The following is a 19138-nucleotide window of genomic DNA, read 5'->3' as shown; positions in this document are numbered from 1 at the left end:
CACGAGGCCAATGGTGACTTTAAAACAGTTCAGAATTTAATGGCTGTGATAGGAGAGAAACTGGGGATGGATCAACAACATTTTATCATGTTATGGGCATGCTTGTCAACGGCAAGGGAGTTTTTTTTAGGATAAAGATAAATGGAATAGAGATAAACACAGGCAAAATCTTAGAGGAAAACCTGGTTCAGTCTGCTTTCCAAGACACTGGGAGATGAATGCACCTTTCAACAGGAGAATAACCTAAAACACAAGGCCAAATCTACACAGGAGTTGGTTACCACGACGACATGTAATGTTCAAAATGTGGAACAGGTCAAAGTGGAGTCATTATGGGGTATTGTGATGTCTTTAAATACTTTGATGGGACTGTATGGGGAATAAATACTTTGTATTGTGATGTCATTACGGGGACTGTATTGTGATGTCATTACGGGACTGTATGATTGTGATGTCATTACGAGGTATTGTGATGTCATTACGATGGGACTGTATGAATGTGATGTCATCAAAGTAATAAATACGGGGTATTGTGATGTCATTAATAAATACGGGGACTGTGATTGTGATGTCATTATTGTGATGTCATTGGGGTATTGTGATGTCATCATGGGGTATTGTGATGTCATTACGGGGTATTGTGATGTCATTACGGGGTATTGTGATGTCATTACGGGGTATTATGTATAGATGGGTGAGAAAAAAAAAACACGATACATTTAATCCATTTTGGATTCAGGCTGAAACAACAAAATGTGCAACAGGTCAAAGTGGTATAAATACTTTGACGGGACTGTATGAATGTAGATCATGTGGAACAGGTCAAAGTGGAATAAATACTTTGATGGGACTGTATGAATGTAGATCATGTGGAACAGGTCAAAGTGGTATAAATACTTTGATGGGACTGTATGAATGTAGATCATGTGGAACAGGTCAAAGTGGAATAAATACTTTGACGGGACTGTATGAATGTAGATCATGTGGAACAGGTCAAAGTGGTATAAATACTTTGATGGGACTGTATGAATGTAGATCATGTGGAACAGGTCAAAGTGGTATAAATACTTTGATGGGACTGTATGAATGTAGATCATGTGGAACAGGTCAAAGTGGTATAAATACTTTGACGGGACTGTATGAATGTAGATCATGTGGAACAGGTCAAAGTGGTATAAATACTTTGACGGGACTGTATGAATGTAGATCATGTGGAACAGGTCAAAGTGGTATAAATACTTTGATGGGACTGTATGAATGTAGATCATGTGGAACAGGTCAAAGTGGAATAAATACTTTGACGGGACTGTATGAATGTAGATCATGTGGAACAGGTCAAAGTGGAATAAATACTTTGATGGGACTGTATGAATGTAGATCATGTGGAACAGGTCAAAGTGGAATAAATACTTTGATGGGACTGTATGAATGTAGATCATGTGGAACAGGTCAAAGTGGTATAAATACTTTGACGGGACTGTATGAATGTAGATCATGTGGAACAGGTCAAAGTGGTATAAATACTTTGATGGGACTGTATGAATGTAGATAATAGAAAGCGTTGCTGAACATTATGTTTTCCAATGTTTTATAATAATAGAAAATAACATTAATCTCAGAAGTAAAACTCAATAGAAAACAGCACTGATGGTGATAGAAATATAGATGTTTTCTAACAAAAATGACATTACGTCTGCTAAATGACGCAAATATAAAAAGGTACAACTCCATAGAAAGGACTGGTTATGATTCATATAGATTTGTATGTTTTTGTATTGGAAAAAAAAAACATTCCACCCAGTAGTAAAATTCAATGTTTATTGGCCACACATCAAAACAGTATTTCTTTTTTCATTTCAAGAGGGAATGTATAAGGTATAGACTATGAAAGTGCAAATAGTATTTCAAGGATTAGTTGCTTTATAATAAAAATGTAATGGCTTCCGAACAACATTTGCCTTTTTTAAAAATTGTATATATATTTTTAAAAAGTAAAATGCCAAGAAAATCCAAATTCAAATGTAATTTCATGTTTTACTCATTTCATTTCATGCACAGCTGAAACTGTTACATCAAGGACAAATCAATGTACATGACTGATGTCCCACAAGTTCACCAGCTCCGTGTACGGCACTCACAGCTTGACGTCTGCAAGACACGTTTCAATGCAATACGTTTCTTCAGCGGTTGTTTCAATAGTCACTTTACAATGACTCCCTATACAAATCACACTAGGTTTGGCTAAAGATCAATGACTTCCTATACAAATCACACTAGGTTTGGCTAAAGATCAATGACTCCCTATACGAATCACACTAGGTTTGGCTAAAGATCAATGACTTCCTATACAAATCACACTAGGTTTGGCTAAAGATCAATGACTTCCTATACAAATCACACTAGGTTTGGCTAAAGATCAATGACTCCCTATACGAATCACACTAGGTTTGGCTAAAGATCAATGACTTCCTATACAAATCACACTAGGTTTGGCTAAAGATCAATGACTTCCTATACAAATCACACTAGGTTTGGCTAAAGATCAATGACTCCCTATACAAATCACACTAGGTTTGGCTAAACATCAATGACTTCCTATACAAATCACACTAGGTTTGGCTAAAGATCAATGACTCCCTATACAAATCACACTAGGTTTGGCTAAAGATCAATGACTTCCTATACAAATCACACTAGGTTTGGCTAAAGATCAATGACTCCCTATACAAATCACACTAGGTTTGGCTAAAGATCAATGACTTCCTATACAAATCACACTAGGTTTGGCTAAAGATCAATGACTTCCTATACAAATCACACTAGGTTTGGCTAAAGATCAATGACTTCCTATACAAATCACACTAGGTTTGGCTAAAGATCAATGACTTCCTATACAAATCACACTAGGTTTGGCTAAAGATCAATTACAAAATGTGAAACGTTGAAAAATCAATATAATTTATAATTCATTAATACTTTATATAGGCAACAAATCAATACAACTTGTTTTTTTTTCTTTCAAAATTAGTTATTCAGTATATCTCGATATCCATTTTCAAATCGTAATAAGAAACTTTCAATTTAAATAAATACGTCTGTTTGTTTCCCCAACTGTCCTGCATTGTGTTTTCTGCTCCAGGATACATTTTATAAATACATTTCCCCCTAAAAGTCAAACACTCGTCATCAACTTGTAGATCAGTTATCAAACCCACAGATGTCCACCATCCAAGAACAACCCACCCAAACCCACAGACATGTCTGTCCATCCAAGAGCAACCCACCAAAACCCACAGACATGTCTGTCCATCCAAGAACAACCCACCAAAACCCACAGACATGTCTGTCCATCCAAGAACAACCCACCAAAACCCACAGACATGTCTGTCCATCCAAGACCAACCCACAGACATGTCTGTCCATCCAAGAACAACCCACCCAAACCCACAGACATGTCTGTCCATCCAAGATAAAACCCACCAAAACCCACAGACATGTCTGTCCATCCAAGAACAACCCACCAAAACCCGCAATAAAATAACTAACAAACCAGTAAAACAGTGTTTAATATCAGAGATGTATTTTATAAAACATTATTTAAATAAAACACTCTGGGAAACAACTTGATACCACACTAAAGAGAGGCTACAATAATAAAAATGTATTTTTAAAAAAAGTATCAGGTTTGGAAACGTGTTAGTGTGTTAGTGAGTGGAATTTCTATAACGTGTGTTTGTAGTTTGTACACTACATTACCAAAAGTATGTGGACACCTGCACGTCCAACATCTTTGGACGTTGGTCCTCCCCTTTGCTGCTATAACAGCCTCCTCTCTTCTGGGAAGGCTTTCCACTAGATGTTGGAACATTGCTGCTATAACAGCCTCCACTCTTCTGGGAAGGCTTTCCACTAGATGTTGGAACATTGCTGCTATAACAGCCTCCACTCTTCTGGGAAGGCTTTCCACTAGATGTTGGAACATTGCTGCTATAACAGCCTCCTCTCTTCTGGGAAGGCTTTCCACTAGATGTTGGTACATTGCTGCTATAACAGCCTCCACTCTTCTGGGAAGACTTTCCACTAGATGTTGGAACATTGCTGCTATAACAGCCTCCTCTCTTCTGGGAAGGCTTTCCACTAGATGTTGGTACATTGCTGCTATAACAGCCTCCACTCTTCTGGGAAGGCTTTCCACTAGATGTTGGAACATTGCTGCTATAACAGCCTCCACTCTTCTGGGAAGGCTTTCCACTAGATGTTGGAACATTGCTGCTATAACAGCCTCCACTCTTCTGGGAAGGCTTTCCACTAGATGTTGGAACATTGCTGCTATAACAGCCTCCACTCTTCTGGGAAGGCTTTCCACTAGATGTTGGAACATTGCTGCTATAACAGCCTCCACTCTTCTGGGAAGGCTTTCCACTAGATGTTGGAACATTGCTGCGGGGACTTTCTTCCATTCAGCCACAAGAGCATTAGTGAAGTCACGCATTGATGTTGGGCGATTAGGCCTCCTGGCTCGCAGTCAGCGTTCCAATTCATCCCAAAGCTTTTCGATGGGGTTGAGGTCAGTCAAGTTCTTCTACACTGATCTCGACAAACCATTTCCGTATGGACCTCGCTTTGTGAACAGGGGCATTGTCATGTTGAAATAGGAAAGGGCCTTCCCCAAACAGTTGTCTCAAAGTTGGAAGCAGAGAATCATCTAGAATGTCATTGTATGCAGTAGCATTAAGATTTCCCTTCACTGGAACTAAGGGGCCCGAACCATGAAAAACAGCCCCAGACCATTATTCCTCCTCCACCAAACTTTACAGTTGGCACTATGCATTCAGGCAGGTAGTGTTCTCCTGGCATCCGCCAAACCCAGATTCCTCCGTCAGACTGCCAGATGGTGAAGCGTGGTTCATCACTCCAGAGAACGCGTTTCCACTGCTCCAGAGTCCAATGGCGGCTAGCTTTTTACACCACTCCAGCCGACGCTTGGCATTGCACATGGTGATCTTAGGCTTGTGTACGGCTGCTAGGCCACGGAAACCCATTTCATGAAGCTCCCAACGAACAGTTCTTGTGCTGACGTTGCTTACCAGAGGCAGTTTGAAACTCGGTAAGTGAGTGTTGCAACCGAGGTCAGACCATTGTTACGTGCCAAGCGCTTCAGCACTCAGGTGGTCCCGTTCTGTGAGCTTATGTGGCCTACCACTTAGCGGCTGAGCCGTTGTTGCTCCTAGACATTTCCACTTCACAATAAAAGGACTTCCAGTTGACCGGGGGCAGCTTTAGCAGGGCAGAAATTTGACAAACTGACTTGTTGTAAAGGTGGCATCCTGGGACGGTGCCACGTTGAACGTCACTGAGCTCTTCACTAAGGCGATTCCACTACCAGTGTTTTGTCTATGGAGATTGCACGGCGGCGTGCTCAATTTTATACACCTGTCGGCAACAGATGTGGCTGAAATAGCCCGAATCCACTCATTTGAAGGCATGTCCACATACTTTTGTATATATAGTGTAGCTACACACGATTACTTACTGTAAGACCTCTGTAAAATGTGGTAATACATTTAAAAAGATTGACATAAAGGCACTGTAATGAATTGCGTAGAGAACCATATTTTTACGACCCATTGAACCCCTCTACTGTAGTTGCTGAGTCCCATCAAGGCTTAAAACTTTCATAACAGGTTTATATGTATATATCTTTATAAAACGGTCCGGTTTCCTCATTCGGCCTAAACCCAGTTCTGGGCTAGATAGAGGGCAGTGGTGAATGGACATTCTCCATTGAAAGTGATGTTTAGTCCAGGACCAAGGGGTCGTCTGAGAAAGCAGCCCTATAATAGTTCAGAATGAACCAGTGACATCATTATTAGGTATAAACATTAACAGCATATCTGATTACAATCCTACTGTTGTTTTCCTATTGGAGTGAACAGCAGCAGATTGTTCCTCTCTATTGTCCCATCAGGGCTACTGGCCTCGTCCATCTTCACGAAGACAGTCTTCTAATGGGTTCTAGCCTCGTCCATCTTCACGAAGACAGTCTTCTAATGGGTTCTAGCCTCGTCCATCTTCACGAAGACAGTCTTCTAATGGGTTCTAGCCTCGTCCATCTTCACGAAGACAGTCTTCTAATGGGTTCTAGCCTCGTCCATCTTCACGAAGACAGTCTTCTAATGGGTTCTAGCCTCGTCCATCTTCACGAAGACAGTCTTCTAATGGGTTCTAGCCTCGTCCATCTTCACGAAGACAGTCTTCTAATGGGTTCTAGCCTCGTCCATCTTCACGAAGACAGTCTTCTAATGGGTTCTAGCCTCGTCCATCTTCACGAAGACAGTCTTCTAATGGGTTCTAGCCTCGTCCATCTTCACGAAGACAGTCTTCTAATGGGTTCTAGCCTCGTCCATCTTCATGAAGACAGTCTTCTAATGGGTTCTAGCCTCGTCCATCTTCATGAAGACAGTCTTCTAATGGGTTCCAGCCTCGTCCAGCTTCACGAAGACAGTCTTCTAATGGGTTCTAGCCTCGTCCATGAAGACAGTCTTCTAATGGGATCCAGCCTCGTCCATCTTCATGTAGACAGTCTTCTAATGGGTTCTAGCCTCGTCCATCTTCATGAAGACAGTCTTCTAATGGGTTCTAGCCTCGTCCATGAAGACAGTCTTCTAATGGGTTCTAGCCTCGTCCATGAAGACAGTCTTCTAATGGGATCCAGCCTCGTCCATCTTCATGAAGACAGTCTTCTAATGGGTTCTAGCCTCGTCCATCTTCACGAAGACAGTCTTCTAATGGGTTCTAGCCTCGTCCATCTTCATGAAGACAGTCTTCTAATGGGTTCCAGCCTCGTCCATCTTCATGAAGACAGTCTTCTAATGGGTTCTAGCCTCGTCCATCTTCATGAAGACAGTCTTCTAATGGGTTCTAGCCTCGTCCATCTTCACCAAGACAGTCTTCTAATGGGTTCTAGCCTCGTCCATCTTCACCAAGACAGTCTTCTAATGGGTTCTAGCCTCGTCCATCTTCATGAATACTTGACATACATCAGGCTGTCAGTCAGACAGTCTTCTAATGGGTTCAGTACAACAACATGGAATAGATCTAAGCAGGCACAATTAGTTTTTGGAGTCCACTTAGTGATTACAAACTGTGCTTTTGTTAGCCAGTGTTTGACACCTAACAATTTACAGATAAATTAGGCAGATCTGGACGGAACTGAGAGCTAGGTTTTTCTGATGAGTCAGACTGTACACTGTTATATTGGGATAATAACACTACTAGAAGCAGGCAGCACAGCATTTGTTCTCCTGTACAGCTGATTACAGCCTCCCTCAGAACTCTCCTGTACAGCTGATTACAGCCTCCCTCAGAACTCTCCTGTACAGCTGATTACAGCCTCCCTCAGAACTCTCCTGTACAGCTGATTACAGCCTCCCTCAGAACTCTCCTGTACAGCTGATTACAACCTCCTTCAGAACTCTCCTGTACAGCTGATTACAGCCTCCCTCAGAACTCTCCTGTACAGCTGATTACAGCCTCCCTCAGAACTCTCCTGAACAGCTGATTACAGCCTCCCTCAGAACTCTCCTGTACAGCTGATTACAGCCTCCCTCAGAACTCTCCTGTACAGCTGATTACAGCCTCCCTCAGAACTCTCCTGTACAGCTGACTATAACCTCCCTCAGAACTCTCCTGTACAGCTGACTACAGCCTCCCTCAGAACTCCTGTACAGCTGATTACAACCTCCCTCAGAACTCTCCTGTACAGCTGACTACAGCCTCCCTCAGAACTCTCCTGTACAGCCTACTACAGCCTCCCTCAGAACTCTCCTGTACAGCTGACTACAGCCTCCCTCAGAACTCTCCTGTACAGCTGATTACAACCTCCCTCAGAACTCTCCTGTACAGCTGACTATAACCTCCCTCAGAACTCTCCTGTACAGCTGACTACAGCCTCCCTCAGAACTCTCCTGTACAGCTGATTACAACCTCCCTCAGAACTCTCCTGTACAGCTGATTACAACCTCCCTCAGAACTCTCCTGTACAGCTGATTACAGCCTCCCTCAGAACTCTCCTGTACAGCCTACTACAGCCTCCCTCAGAACTCTCCTGTACAGCTGATTACAACCTCCCTCAGAACTCTCCTGTACAGCTGATTACAGCCTCCCTCAGAACTCTCCTGTACAGCTGACTATAACCTCCCTCAGAACTCTCCTGTACAGCTGACTACAGCCTCCCTCAGAACTCTCCTGTACAGCCTACTACAGCCTCCCTCAGAACTCTCCTGTACAGCTGATTACAACCTCCCTCAGAACTCTCCTGAACAGCTGATTACAACCTCCCTCAGAACTCTCCTGTACAGCCTACTACAGCCTCCCTCAGAACTCTCCTGTACAGCTGACTATAACCTCCCTCAGAACTCTCCTGTACAGCTGACTACAGCCTCCCTCAGAACTCTCCTGTACAGCTGACTACAGCCTCCCTCAGAACTCTCCTGTACAGCTGACTACAGCCTCCCTCAGAACTCTCCTGTACAGCTGACTACAGCCTCCCTCAGAACTCTCCTGAACAGCTGACTACAGCCTCCCTCAGAACCAAGTCCAAACACAATACAGTATATTTCAGCGGAAAACATTTAAGAATAGGATCATCAATATCAACAAACAAAAAAATACTAGATCAACAACTCCTGCAAAATGTATTCACTATAATAATGCAGTATAATCACCTCATGTTGTAATCTAAACCAGATCATCTGAGAGAAGCAACTTGATCGTCATTCTTTTTTCAGCAAATATCCATTGTGGGTAATAATATAATACCAATAACACCCAGTCAAACACCTTCCGTCTCGCTTCTTAGGAGTCCATCCAGTCCTCCGTCCGTAGGTTCACCCAGGGGGGCATCTCATGCCAGTATAGACCAGCTATCAAGTGTTTGATGTGTACTTGTAAACACTGGAAAGAGAAATACACTCCATCATCATATATCTCCTCCTAACAGTACAATCAAGTCAGGATTAAATTCCCCCCCACAACACCATCACTGGCTACTTGGTAATGTCCCCTCTCAGTCAGGATTGGTCCTCTCTCTCTCTCTCTCTCTGCATGTCAGTGGTTTGACCCCTCTGAAGGCTTCTGTCTTCTATCAGACCAGGAGACTTTGCTCCTCCCATCTCATATGTTTCCTCCAATCAGAGTCATAAACAGGTGGATTTGCTCCACCAACTCGGAATTTTCCTCCAATCATAAATCAGACCAGGTGTATCTCCTCCGTCCCCATTTAAGATTTTTTTCCCCCACCAATCAGACCAGGTGTATCTGCTCCTCCCATTCTGAAGAGCTGGTGCTAGGCAGAAGGTCAGAGGTCACAGAGTCACACATGGGCGTGTCAACGTGAACGACGTTACCCCCAGCGATCCTCTCCCCGGCCCGGTCCCCTGTCCCGGTAGTCACCATGTAGGACGGGGCCATGACCTCTGACCCCACCGTCAGGTCTAGATGGGTGGGTCTCCCCCTCTCAGCCTCCTTCTCCTCCAGGCCCTGAGAAGGGAAGGGGAAACAGTCCACATCTTCCCCCAGCTCGCCCTCACCTTTCTGGGGCTTGGCACGGGGCTGGTGGAGGTCAGCTTGGACCTCCTCCTCCACCTCGGAGGCTGTGTTGGCCGTGGTCTGTGCTGCCATGTTGAAGTCTAGGTCTGTGTCTGAGGAGGAGGTGGTGGTGGTGGTGGTGGAGGGGATGAGGGTGATGCTCTGAGGGTTCATGTCATGGAACCAGGCCATGATGTTACCCAGCAGGTTGGTGTTTGGGTGTGAGGGGTCCTGGAGCCCTGTTGACGCGGTGGTAGTGGAGTCCGCAGTACCACTGGAGGACGAGAACAGAGCCTGGCCTGAAGAAGGCTCCCTGAGCGGGTTGAGATTGTGGTAGCTGTAGTGCTGCTGGGATGAGTGGTGGTGGTGTAACGCATAGACCCCTGGAACCCCTTCATAAAGCCGCTGGCTGCTGACGGCCCCCCGGGGCCCCACCTCCACCCTCTGGGACTCCGCGTCCAGTCTGGACGGGAGGGAGGTGCCGATGGCCCCCAGGGACGCCTCGTTGGACAACAACTCTGGAGTGTCCCCGGCCGTCGCCAACCCAGACTCTTGGAGTGACAGCTGGATAGCCAATAGGATGTTGGGATCGTCCTCGTCCAATGAGCCCTGTTAACACATAAACAGAACGATGGGGGGGAAGTAGGTCATGTGGAAAGGGACGAAGGCCTTGTAGAATACAACAGATTTAGTCTGTTTAAGACTATTGGTGATGTTTTTATGTCTAGTGAGGTGATGTGTTTATGTCTAGTGAGGTGTTGTGTTTATGTCTAGTGAGGTGATGTGTTTATGTCTAGTAAGGTGATGTGTTTATGTCTAGTAAGGTGATGTTTTATGTCTAGTGAGGTGATGTGTTTATGTCTAGTGAGGTGATGTTTTTATGTCTAGTGAGGTGATGTTTTTATGTCTAGTGAGGTGATGTGTTTATGTCTAGTAAATGTGATGTTTTTATGTCTAGTAAGGTGATGTGTTTATGTCTAGTGAGGTGATGTTTTTATGTCTAGTAAATGTGATGTTTTTATGTCTAGTAAATGTGATGTGTTTATGTCTAGTGAGGTGTTGTGTTTATGTCTAGTGAGGTGATGTTTTTATGTCTAGTGAGGTGATGTGTTTATGTCTAGTGAGGTGATGTTTTTATGTCTAGTAAATGTGATGTTTTTATGTCTAGTGAGGTGATGTGTTTATGTCTAGTGAGGTGATGTTTTTATGTCTAGTGAGGTGATGTTTTTATGTCTAGTGAGGTGATGTGTTTATGTCTAGTGAGGTGATGTTTTTATGTCTAGTAAATGTGATGTTTTTATGTCTAGTGAGGTGTTGTGTTTATGTCTAGTGAGGTGATGTTTTTATGTCTAGTAAATGTGATGTGTTTATGTCTAGTGAGGTGATGTGTTTATGTCTAGTGAGGTGATGTGTTTATGTCTAGTAAGGTGATGTGTTTATGTCTAGTAAATGTGATGTTTTTATGTCTAGTGAGGTGATGTGTTTATGTCTAGTGAGGTGATGTGTTTATGTCTAGTAAGGTGATGTGTTTATGTCTAGTGAGGTGATGTTTTTATGTCTAGTGAGGTGATGTTTTTATGTCTAGTAAGGTGATGTGTTTATGTCTAGTAAATGTGATGTTTTTATGTCTAGTAAGGTGATGTGTTTATGTCTAGTAAATGTGATGTTTTTATGTCTAGTAAATGTGATGTGTTTATGTCTAGTGAGGTGATGTTTTTATGTCTAGTGAGGTGATGTGTTTATGTCTAGTGAGGTGATGTTTTTATGTCTAGTAAATGTGATGTGTTTATGTCTAGTGAGGTGATGTTTTTATGTCTAGTGAGGTGATGTGTTTATGTCTAGTGAGGTGATGTGTTTATGTCTAGTGAGGTGATGTGTTTATGTCTAGTGAGGTGATGTTTTTATGTCTAGTGAGGTGATGTGTTTATGTCTAGTGAGGTGATGTGTTTATGTCTAGTGAGGTGATGTTTTTATGTCTAGTGAGGTGATGTTTTTATGTCTAGTGAGGTGATGTGTTTATGTCTAGTAAGGTGATGTTTTATGTCTAGTGAGGTGATGTTTTTATGTCTAGTGAGGTGATGTTTTTATGTCTAGTGAGGTGATGTGTTTATGTCTAGTGAGGTGATGTGTTTATGTCTAGTGAGGTGATGTGTTTATGTCTAGTGAGGTGATGTGTTTATGTCTAGTGAGGTGATGTTATTATGTCTAGTAAGGTGATGTGTTTATGTCTAGTGAGGTGATGTTTTTATGTCTAGTAAGGTGATGTTATGACGCAAAATACATTTCTGTGAAGACAAACGATAAAGAAAAATGTAATCAAAAGTGAGAAATAAAACCCATTTTTATATCGGCATGTTTAAACTTCACATTGGCATGTAGACAGTGTTTATGTCTAGTAGACAATGTGTTCATTGGCATGTAGACAGATGTGTTTATGTCTAGTGAGGTGATGTTTTTATGGCATGTGACAGATGATGTGTTTATGGCATGTAGACAGATACCTTCACATTGGCATGTAGACAGATACCTTCACATTGGCATGTAGACAGATACCTTCACATTGGCATGTAGACAGATACCTTCACATTGGCATGTAGACAGATACCTTCACATTGGCATGTAGACAGATACCTTTATTCATGTGAGACATGTTTTTATGGCATGTGACAGAGGTGATGTTATGGCATGTAAATACATTTCACATTGGCAAACGTAAAGATAAACATGTAATCATGTAGACAGATACCTTCACATTGGCATGTTTAAAGATACCTTCACATTGGCACAACATGTCATTATTTTGCCTGTCGAATGAAACTATATATATGAGGTAAAGACGAATACACAGACGACATGAAAAACACACTGAACTCACCATGGGGGACCAGGTCTTCGCCCACCTCCCATTTCCTGTGTGTCTGTTTTATGAATAAAAGAAGAAGAAACCAGTCAGTCAGTCAGTCAGTCAACGTTACAGAACAATCACACTGACAAACTCACGGCTCAAACTATTCAAGGTTTTCCCAGCGAAAGGAAAAGATAAGATCCTTTTGTTACTTTTTTATCTCCAGGAAAGAAGTCATTCATGTCAGTGAAAACACCGACTAATGGAGAAACACGGCAGCTTTTTAGGAAACACATTCAGTACCTGGATATCCTATAGAAATACCAGGTAGACAGATACCTGGATATCCTATAGTAATACCAGGTAGACAGATACCTGGATATCCTATAGAAATACCAGGTAGACAGATACCTGGATATCCTATAGAAATACCAGGTAGACAGATACCTGGATATCCTATAGACCAGGTAGACAGATACCTGGATATCCTATAGAAATACCAGGTACCTGGATATCCTATAGTAATACCAGGTAGACAGATACCTGGATAATACCAGGTAGACAGATACCTGGATATCCTATAGAAATACCAGGTAGACAGATACCTGGATATCCTATAGTAATACCAGGTAGACAGATACCTGGATATCCTATAGTAATACCAGGTAGACAGATACCTGGATATCCTATAGAAATACCAGGTAGACAGATACCTGGATATCCTATAGAAATACCAGGTAGACAGATACCTGGATATCCTATAGTAATACCAGGTAGACAGATACCTGGATATCCTATAGTAATACCAGGTAGACAGATACCTGGATATCCTATAGTAATACCAGGTAGACAGATACCTGGATATCCTATAGTAATACCAGGTAGACAGATACCTGGATATCCTATAGTAATACCAGGTAGACAGATACCTGGATATCCTATAGAAATACCAGGTAGACAGATACCTGGATATCCTATAGTAATACCAGGTAGACAGATACCTGGATATCCTATAGTAATACCAGGTAGACAGATACCTGGATATCCTATAGTAATACCAGGTAGACAGATACCTGGATATCCTATAGTAATACCAGGTAGACAGATACCTGGATATCCTATAGTAATACCAGGTAGACAGATACCTGGATATCCTATAGTAATACCAGGTAGACAGATACCTGGATATCCTATAGTAATACCAGGTAGACAGATACCTGGATATCCTATAGTAATACCAGGTAGACAGATACCTGGATATCCTATAGTAATACCAGGTAGACAGATACCTGGATATCCTATAGTAATACCAGGTAGACAGATACCTGGATATCCTATAGTAATACCAGGTAGACAGATACCTGGATATCCTATAGTAATACCAGGTAGACAGATACCTGGATATCCTATAGTAATACCAGGTAGACAGATACCTGGATATCCTATAGTAATACCAGGTAGACAGATACCTGGATATCCTATAGTAATACCAGGTAGACAGATACCTGGATATCCTATAGTAATACCAGGTAATACCAGGTAGACAGATACCTGGATATCCTATAGTAATACCAGGTAGACAGATACCTGGATATCCTATAGTAATACCAGGTAGACAGATACCTGGATATCCTATAGTAATACCAGGTAGACAGATACCTGGATATCCTATAGTAATACCAGGTAGACAGATACCTGGATATCCTATAGTAATACCAGGTAGACAGATACCTGGATATCCTATAGTAATACCAGGTAGACAGATACCTGGATATCCTATAGTAATACCAGGTAGACAGATACCTGGATATCCTATAGTAATACCAGGTAGACAGATACCTGGATATCCTATAGTAATACCAGGTAGACAGATACCTGGATATCCTATAGTAATACCAGGTAGACAGATACCTGGATATCCTATAGTAATACCAGGTAGACAGATACCTGGATATCCTATAGTAATACCAGGTAGACAGATACCTGGATATCCTATAGTAATACCAGGTAGACAGATACCTGGATATCCTATAGTAATACCAGGTAGACAGATACCTGGATATCCTATAGTAATACCAGGTAGACAGATACCTGGATATCCTATAGTAATACCAGGTAGACAGATACCTGGATATCCTATAGTAATACCAGGTAGACAGATACCTGGATATCCTATAGTAATACCAGGTAGACAGATACCTGGATATCCTATAGTAATACCAGGTAGACAGATACCTGGATATCCTATAGTAATACCAGGTAGACAGATGGACCTGGATATCCTATAGTAATACCAGGTAGACAGATACCTGGATATCCTATAGTAATACCAGGTAGACAGATACCTGGATATCCTATATCCTAAGTAATACCAGGTAGACAGATACCTGGATATCCTATAGTAATACCAGGTAGACAGATACCTGGATATCCTATAGTAATACCAGGTAGACAGATATATCCTATAGTAATACCAGGTAGACAGATACCTGGATATCCTATAGTAATACCAGGTAGACAGATACCTGGATATCCTATAGTAATACCAGGTAGACAGATACCTGGATATCCTATAGTAATACCAGGTAGACAGATACCTGGATATCCTATAGTAATACCAGGTAGACAGATACCTGGATATCCTATAGTAATACCAGGTAGACAGATACCTGGATATCCTATAGTAATACCAGGTAGACAGATACCTGGATATCCTATAGTAATACCAGGTAGACAGATACCTGGATATCCTATAGTAATACCAGGTAGACAGATACCTGGATATCCTATAGTAATACCAGGTAGACAGATACCTGGATATGGATATCCTATAGTAATACCAGGTAGACAGATACCTGGATATCCTATAGTAATACCAGGTAGACAGATACCAGGTAGACAGATACCTGGATATCCTATAGTAATACCAGGTAGACAGATACCTGGATATCCTATAGTAATACCAGGTAGACAGATACCTGGATATCCTATAGTAATACCAGGTAGACAGATACCTGGATATCCTATAGTAATACCAGGTAGACAGATACCTGGATATCCTATAGTAATACCAGGTAGACAGATACCTGGATATCCTATAGAAATACCAGGTAGACAGATACCTGGATATCCTATAGTAATACCAGGTAGACAGATACCTGGATATCCTATAGTAATACCAGGTAGACAGATACCTGGATATCCTATAGAAATACCAGGTAGACAGATACCTGGATATCCTATAGTAATACCAGGTAGACAGATACCTGGATATCCTATAGTAATACCAGGTAGACAGATACCTGGATATCCTATAGTAATACCAGGTAGACAGATACCTGGATATCCTATAGAAATACCAGGTAGACAGATACCTGGATATCCTATAGTAATACCAGGTAGACAGATACCTGGATATCCTATAGTAATACCAGGTAGACAGATACCTGGATATCCTATAGTAATACCAGGTAGACAGATACCTGGATATCCTATAGAAATACCAGGTAGACAGATACCTGGATATCCTATAGTAATACCAGGTAGACAGATACCTGGATATCCTATAGTAATACCAGGTAGACAGATACCTGGATATCCTATAGGTCCTGGATATCCTATAGAAATACCAGGTAGACAGATACCTGGATATCCTATAGTAATACCAGGTAGACAGATACCTGGATATCCTATAGAAATACCAGGTAGACAGATACCTGACCTATAGAAATACCAGAGACAGATACCTGGATATCCTATAGAAATACCAGGTAGACAGATACCTGGATATCCTATAGAATACCAGGTAGACAGATACCTGGATATCCTATAGTAATACCAGGTAGACAGATACCTGGATATCCTATAGTAATACCAGGTAGACAGATACCTGGATATCCTATAGTAATACCAGGTAGACAGATACCTGGATATCCTATAGTAATACCAGGTAGACAGATACCTGGATATCCTATAGTAATACCAGGTAGACAGATACCTGGATATCCTATAGTAATACCAGGTAGACAGATACCTGGATATCCTATAGAAATACCAGGTAGACAGATACCTGGATATCCTATAGAAATACCAGGTAGACAGATACCTGGATATCCTATAGTAATACCAGGTAGACAGATACCTGGAAACACATTCAGTCATAGCTGGATATCCTATAGAAATACCAGGTAGACAGATACCTGGATATCCTATAGAAATACCAGGTAGACAGATACCTGGATATCCTATAGTAATACCAGGTAGACAGATACCTGGATATCCTATAGTAATACCAGGTAGACAGATACCTGGATATCCTATAGAAATACCAGGTAGACAGATACCTGGATATCCTATAGAAATACCAGGTAGACAGATACCTGGAAACACATTCAGTCATAGCTGGATATCCTATAGTAATACCAGGTAGACAGATACCTGGATATCCTATAGTAATACCAGGTAGACAGATACCTGGATATCCTATAGTAATACCAGGTAGACAGATACCTGGATATCCTATAGTAATACCAGGTAGACAGATACCTGGATATCCTATAGAAATACCAGGTAGACAGATACCTGGATATCCTATAGTAATACCAGGTAGACAGATACCTGGATATCCTATAGAAATACCAGGTAGAAACTGCGATGGCTAGTCTAAAGCACTGAGACGGTGGCTAGCCTAAAACACTGCTATAGTATCTATCCAGGTATCTTTTAGTTATTGATTCATTATTACCTATAGTGCTGTCGCTAGGCTCGTCAAGATGGGGAATGTCCCCTCTCTGTCTCCTCTGCTGACGATCCCGGTGTCTCCTCCGGTACTGAAACTCTGCATACTCCTGTAGGGTCAGCCACATGACACACCATGACGTCACAGGTCACAGGTCGTACGTCATACCGTACACACACACACACACACACACACACATTGAATAAACAGAAAACAATACCTTAAAAAAAGCTGTGAATGTATAATTATTGTGCAATTTAGTTAGCTAGATATTCAGAACTACAACAGTTAGCTAAGATATTAGAACTACAACAGTTAGCTCGATATTCAGAACTACAACAGTTAGCTAGATATTAGGAACTACAACAGCTAGCTAGATATTCAGAACTACAACAGTTAGCTAGATATTCAGAACTACAACAGTTAGAACTCAACAGCTATAGATATTCAGAACTACAACAGTTAGCTAGATATTAGGAACTACAACAGCTAGCTAGATATTCAGAACTACAACAGCTAGCTAGATATTCAGAACTGCAACAGCTAGCTAGATATTCAGAACTACAACAGCAACAGAACTACAACAGCTAGCTAGATATTCAGAACTACAACAGCTAGCTAGATATTCAGAACTACAACAACAGCTTAGCTACAACAGATATTCAGAACTACAACAGCTAGCTAGATATTCAGAACTACAACAGCTAGCTAGATATTCAGAACTACAACAGCTAGCTAGATATTCAGAACTACAACAGCTAGCTAGATATTCAGAACTACAACAGCTAGCTATTCAGAACTATAGCTAGATATTCAGAACTACAACAGCTAGCTAGATATTCAGAACTACAACAGCTAGCTAGATATTCAGAACTACAACAGCTAGCTAGATATTCAGAACTACAACAGCAGAACTAACAGCTAGATATTCAGAACTAGCAATATTCAGAACTAGCTAGATATTCAGAACTACAACAACAGCTTAGCTAGATATTCAGAACTACAACAGTTAGCTAGATATTCAGAACTACAACAGTTAGCTCGATATTCAGAACTACAACAGCTAGCTAGATATTCAGAACTACTACAGCTAGCTAGATATTCAGAACTACAACAGCTAGATATTCAGAACTACAACAGCTAGCTAGATATTCAGAACTACAACAGCTAGCAGAACTAGAGCTATTTCAGAACTACAACAGCTAGCTAGATATTCACAACAGAGAACTACAACAGCTAGCAGATATTCAGAACTAGCAAACTACAACAGCTAGCTAGATATTCAGAACTACAACAGCTAGCTAGATAGCTAGATATTATTCAGAACAGAACTACAACAGCTAGCTAGATATTCAGAACTACAACAGCTAGCTAGATATTCAGAACTACAACAGTTAGCTAGATATTCAGAACTACAACAGTTAGCTAGATATTCAGAACTACAACAGCTAGCTAAACTAAGAACTAACAACAGCAGCTAGATATTCAGAACTACAACAACAGTTAGCTAGATATTCAGAACTACAACAGTTAGCTAGATAGCTTATTCAGAACTACAACAGCTAGCTAGATATTCAGAACTACAACAGCTAGCTAGATATTCAGAACTACAACAGAACTATCAGCTAGATATTCAGAACTACAACAGCTAGCTAGATATTCAGAACTACAACAGCTAGCTAGATATTCAGAACTGCAACAGTTAGCAAGATATTCAGAACTACAACAGCTAGCTAGATATTCAGAACTACAACAACAGTTAGCTAGATATTCAGAACTACAACAGTTAGCAAGATATTAGGAACTACAACAGTTAGCTCGATATTCAGAACTACAACAGCTTAGCTAGATATTCAGAACTACAACAGCTAGCTAGATATTCAGAACTACAACAGCTAGCTAGATATTCAGAACTACAACAGCTAGCTAGATATTCAGAACTACAACAGCTAGCTAGATATTCAGAA

General features: G+C 41.3%; 2 protein-coding genes and 2 long non-coding RNA genes across 151 annotated transcripts in view; 2 read left to right on the top strand and 2 right to left on the bottom strand.

Annotated features, from left to right (window-relative positions):
• The first annotated feature begins 596 nt into the window (after positions 1 to 596).
• Positions 597 to 3015, top strand: LOC127928154 (zinc finger protein 573-like). 50 transcript variants are annotated; one of them, XR_008130624.1, is made up of 6 exons: positions 2128 to 2277; positions 2320 to 2361; positions 2404 to 2445; positions 2530 to 2571; positions 2614 to 2697; positions 2740 to 2889. XR_008130624.1 is itself a non-coding variant. In XM_052515248.1 (2 exons), exon 1 carries the CDS (start codon positions 602 to 604, stop codon positions 1550 to 1552), a length of 951 nt encoding a protein of 316 aa, XP_052371208.1. In that variant the 5' UTR covers positions 597 to 601; the 3' UTR covers positions 1553 to 2277; positions 2656 to 2720. The 50 variants fall into 50 exon arrangements, 1 of the variants encoding a protein (XP_052371208.1); XR_008130630.1 differs by lacking the exons at positions 2404 to 2445; positions 2530 to 2571 and adding an exon at positions 2446 to 2487 and having other exon boundaries at positions 2320 to 2403; positions 2866 to 3015; XR_008130596.1 differs by lacking the exon at positions 2404 to 2445 and having other exon boundaries at positions 2320 to 2403; positions 2446 to 2571; positions 2866 to 2992.
• LOC127928155 (uncharacterized) lies at positions 1805 to 8575 on the bottom strand. Of its 50 annotated transcripts, none has more exons than XR_008130650.1 (4): positions 8407 to 8575; positions 8337 to 8371; positions 8197 to 8266; positions 1805 to 8091 (listed from the first exon to the last, which is right to left on the bottom strand). It is a non-coding gene; the product is annotated as an uncharacterized LOC127928155 (long non-coding RNA). The 50 variants fall into 50 exon arrangements; XR_008130678.1 differs by having other exon boundaries at positions 1805 to 7951; XR_008130686.1 differs by having other exon boundaries at positions 1805 to 7463; positions 7742 to 7776; positions 7882 to 8575.
• Positions 8576 to 8597: 22 nt separating this feature from the next.
• LOC118381550 (ankyrin repeat and IBR domain-containing protein 1-like) overlaps positions 8598 to 19138 on the bottom strand; it is an 87798-nt gene continuing 77257 nt past the window's right edge. Inside the window, 4 exon segments of the mRNA XM_052515247.1 lie at positions 8598 to 10197; positions 12142 to 12193; positions 12464 to 12506; positions 17178 to 17280. Coding sequence (XP_052371207.1) covers positions 9304 to 10197; positions 12142 to 12193; positions 12464 to 12506; positions 17178 to 17280 — 1092 coding nt within the window. The 3' untranslated portion in view covers positions 8598 to 9303.
• On the top strand, positions 10415 to 11785 carry LOC127928157 (uncharacterized). Of its 50 annotated transcripts, XR_008130720.1 has the most exons (7): positions 10532 to 10573; positions 10761 to 10806; positions 10900 to 10922; positions 11109 to 11177; positions 11296 to 11341; positions 11389 to 11595; positions 11641 to 11785. It is a non-coding gene; the product is annotated as an uncharacterized LOC127928157 (long non-coding RNA). The 50 variants fall into 50 exon arrangements; XR_008130715.1 differs by lacking the exons at positions 10532 to 10573; positions 10761 to 10806; positions 10900 to 10922 and adding exons at positions 10415 to 10480; positions 10970 to 11015 and having other exon boundaries at positions 11132 to 11154; XR_008130711.1 differs by lacking the exons at positions 10532 to 10573; positions 10761 to 10806; positions 10900 to 10922; positions 11109 to 11177 and adding exons at positions 10426 to 10480; positions 10993 to 11015; positions 11063 to 11108.

The sequence above is a fragment of the Oncorhynchus keta genome, unplaced genomic scaffold (genome assembly GCF_023373465.1).
Source record: "Oncorhynchus keta strain PuntledgeMale-10-30-2019 unplaced genomic scaffold, Oket_V2 Un_scaffold_2224_pilon_pilon, whole genome shotgun sequence".
Lineage (NCBI taxonomy): Eukaryota > Metazoa > Chordata > Actinopteri > Salmoniformes > Salmonidae > Oncorhynchus > Oncorhynchus keta.
The sequence above is the reverse complement of the archived record's forward strand: the minus strand, read 5'-3'. Positions and strand labels throughout refer to the sequence as shown.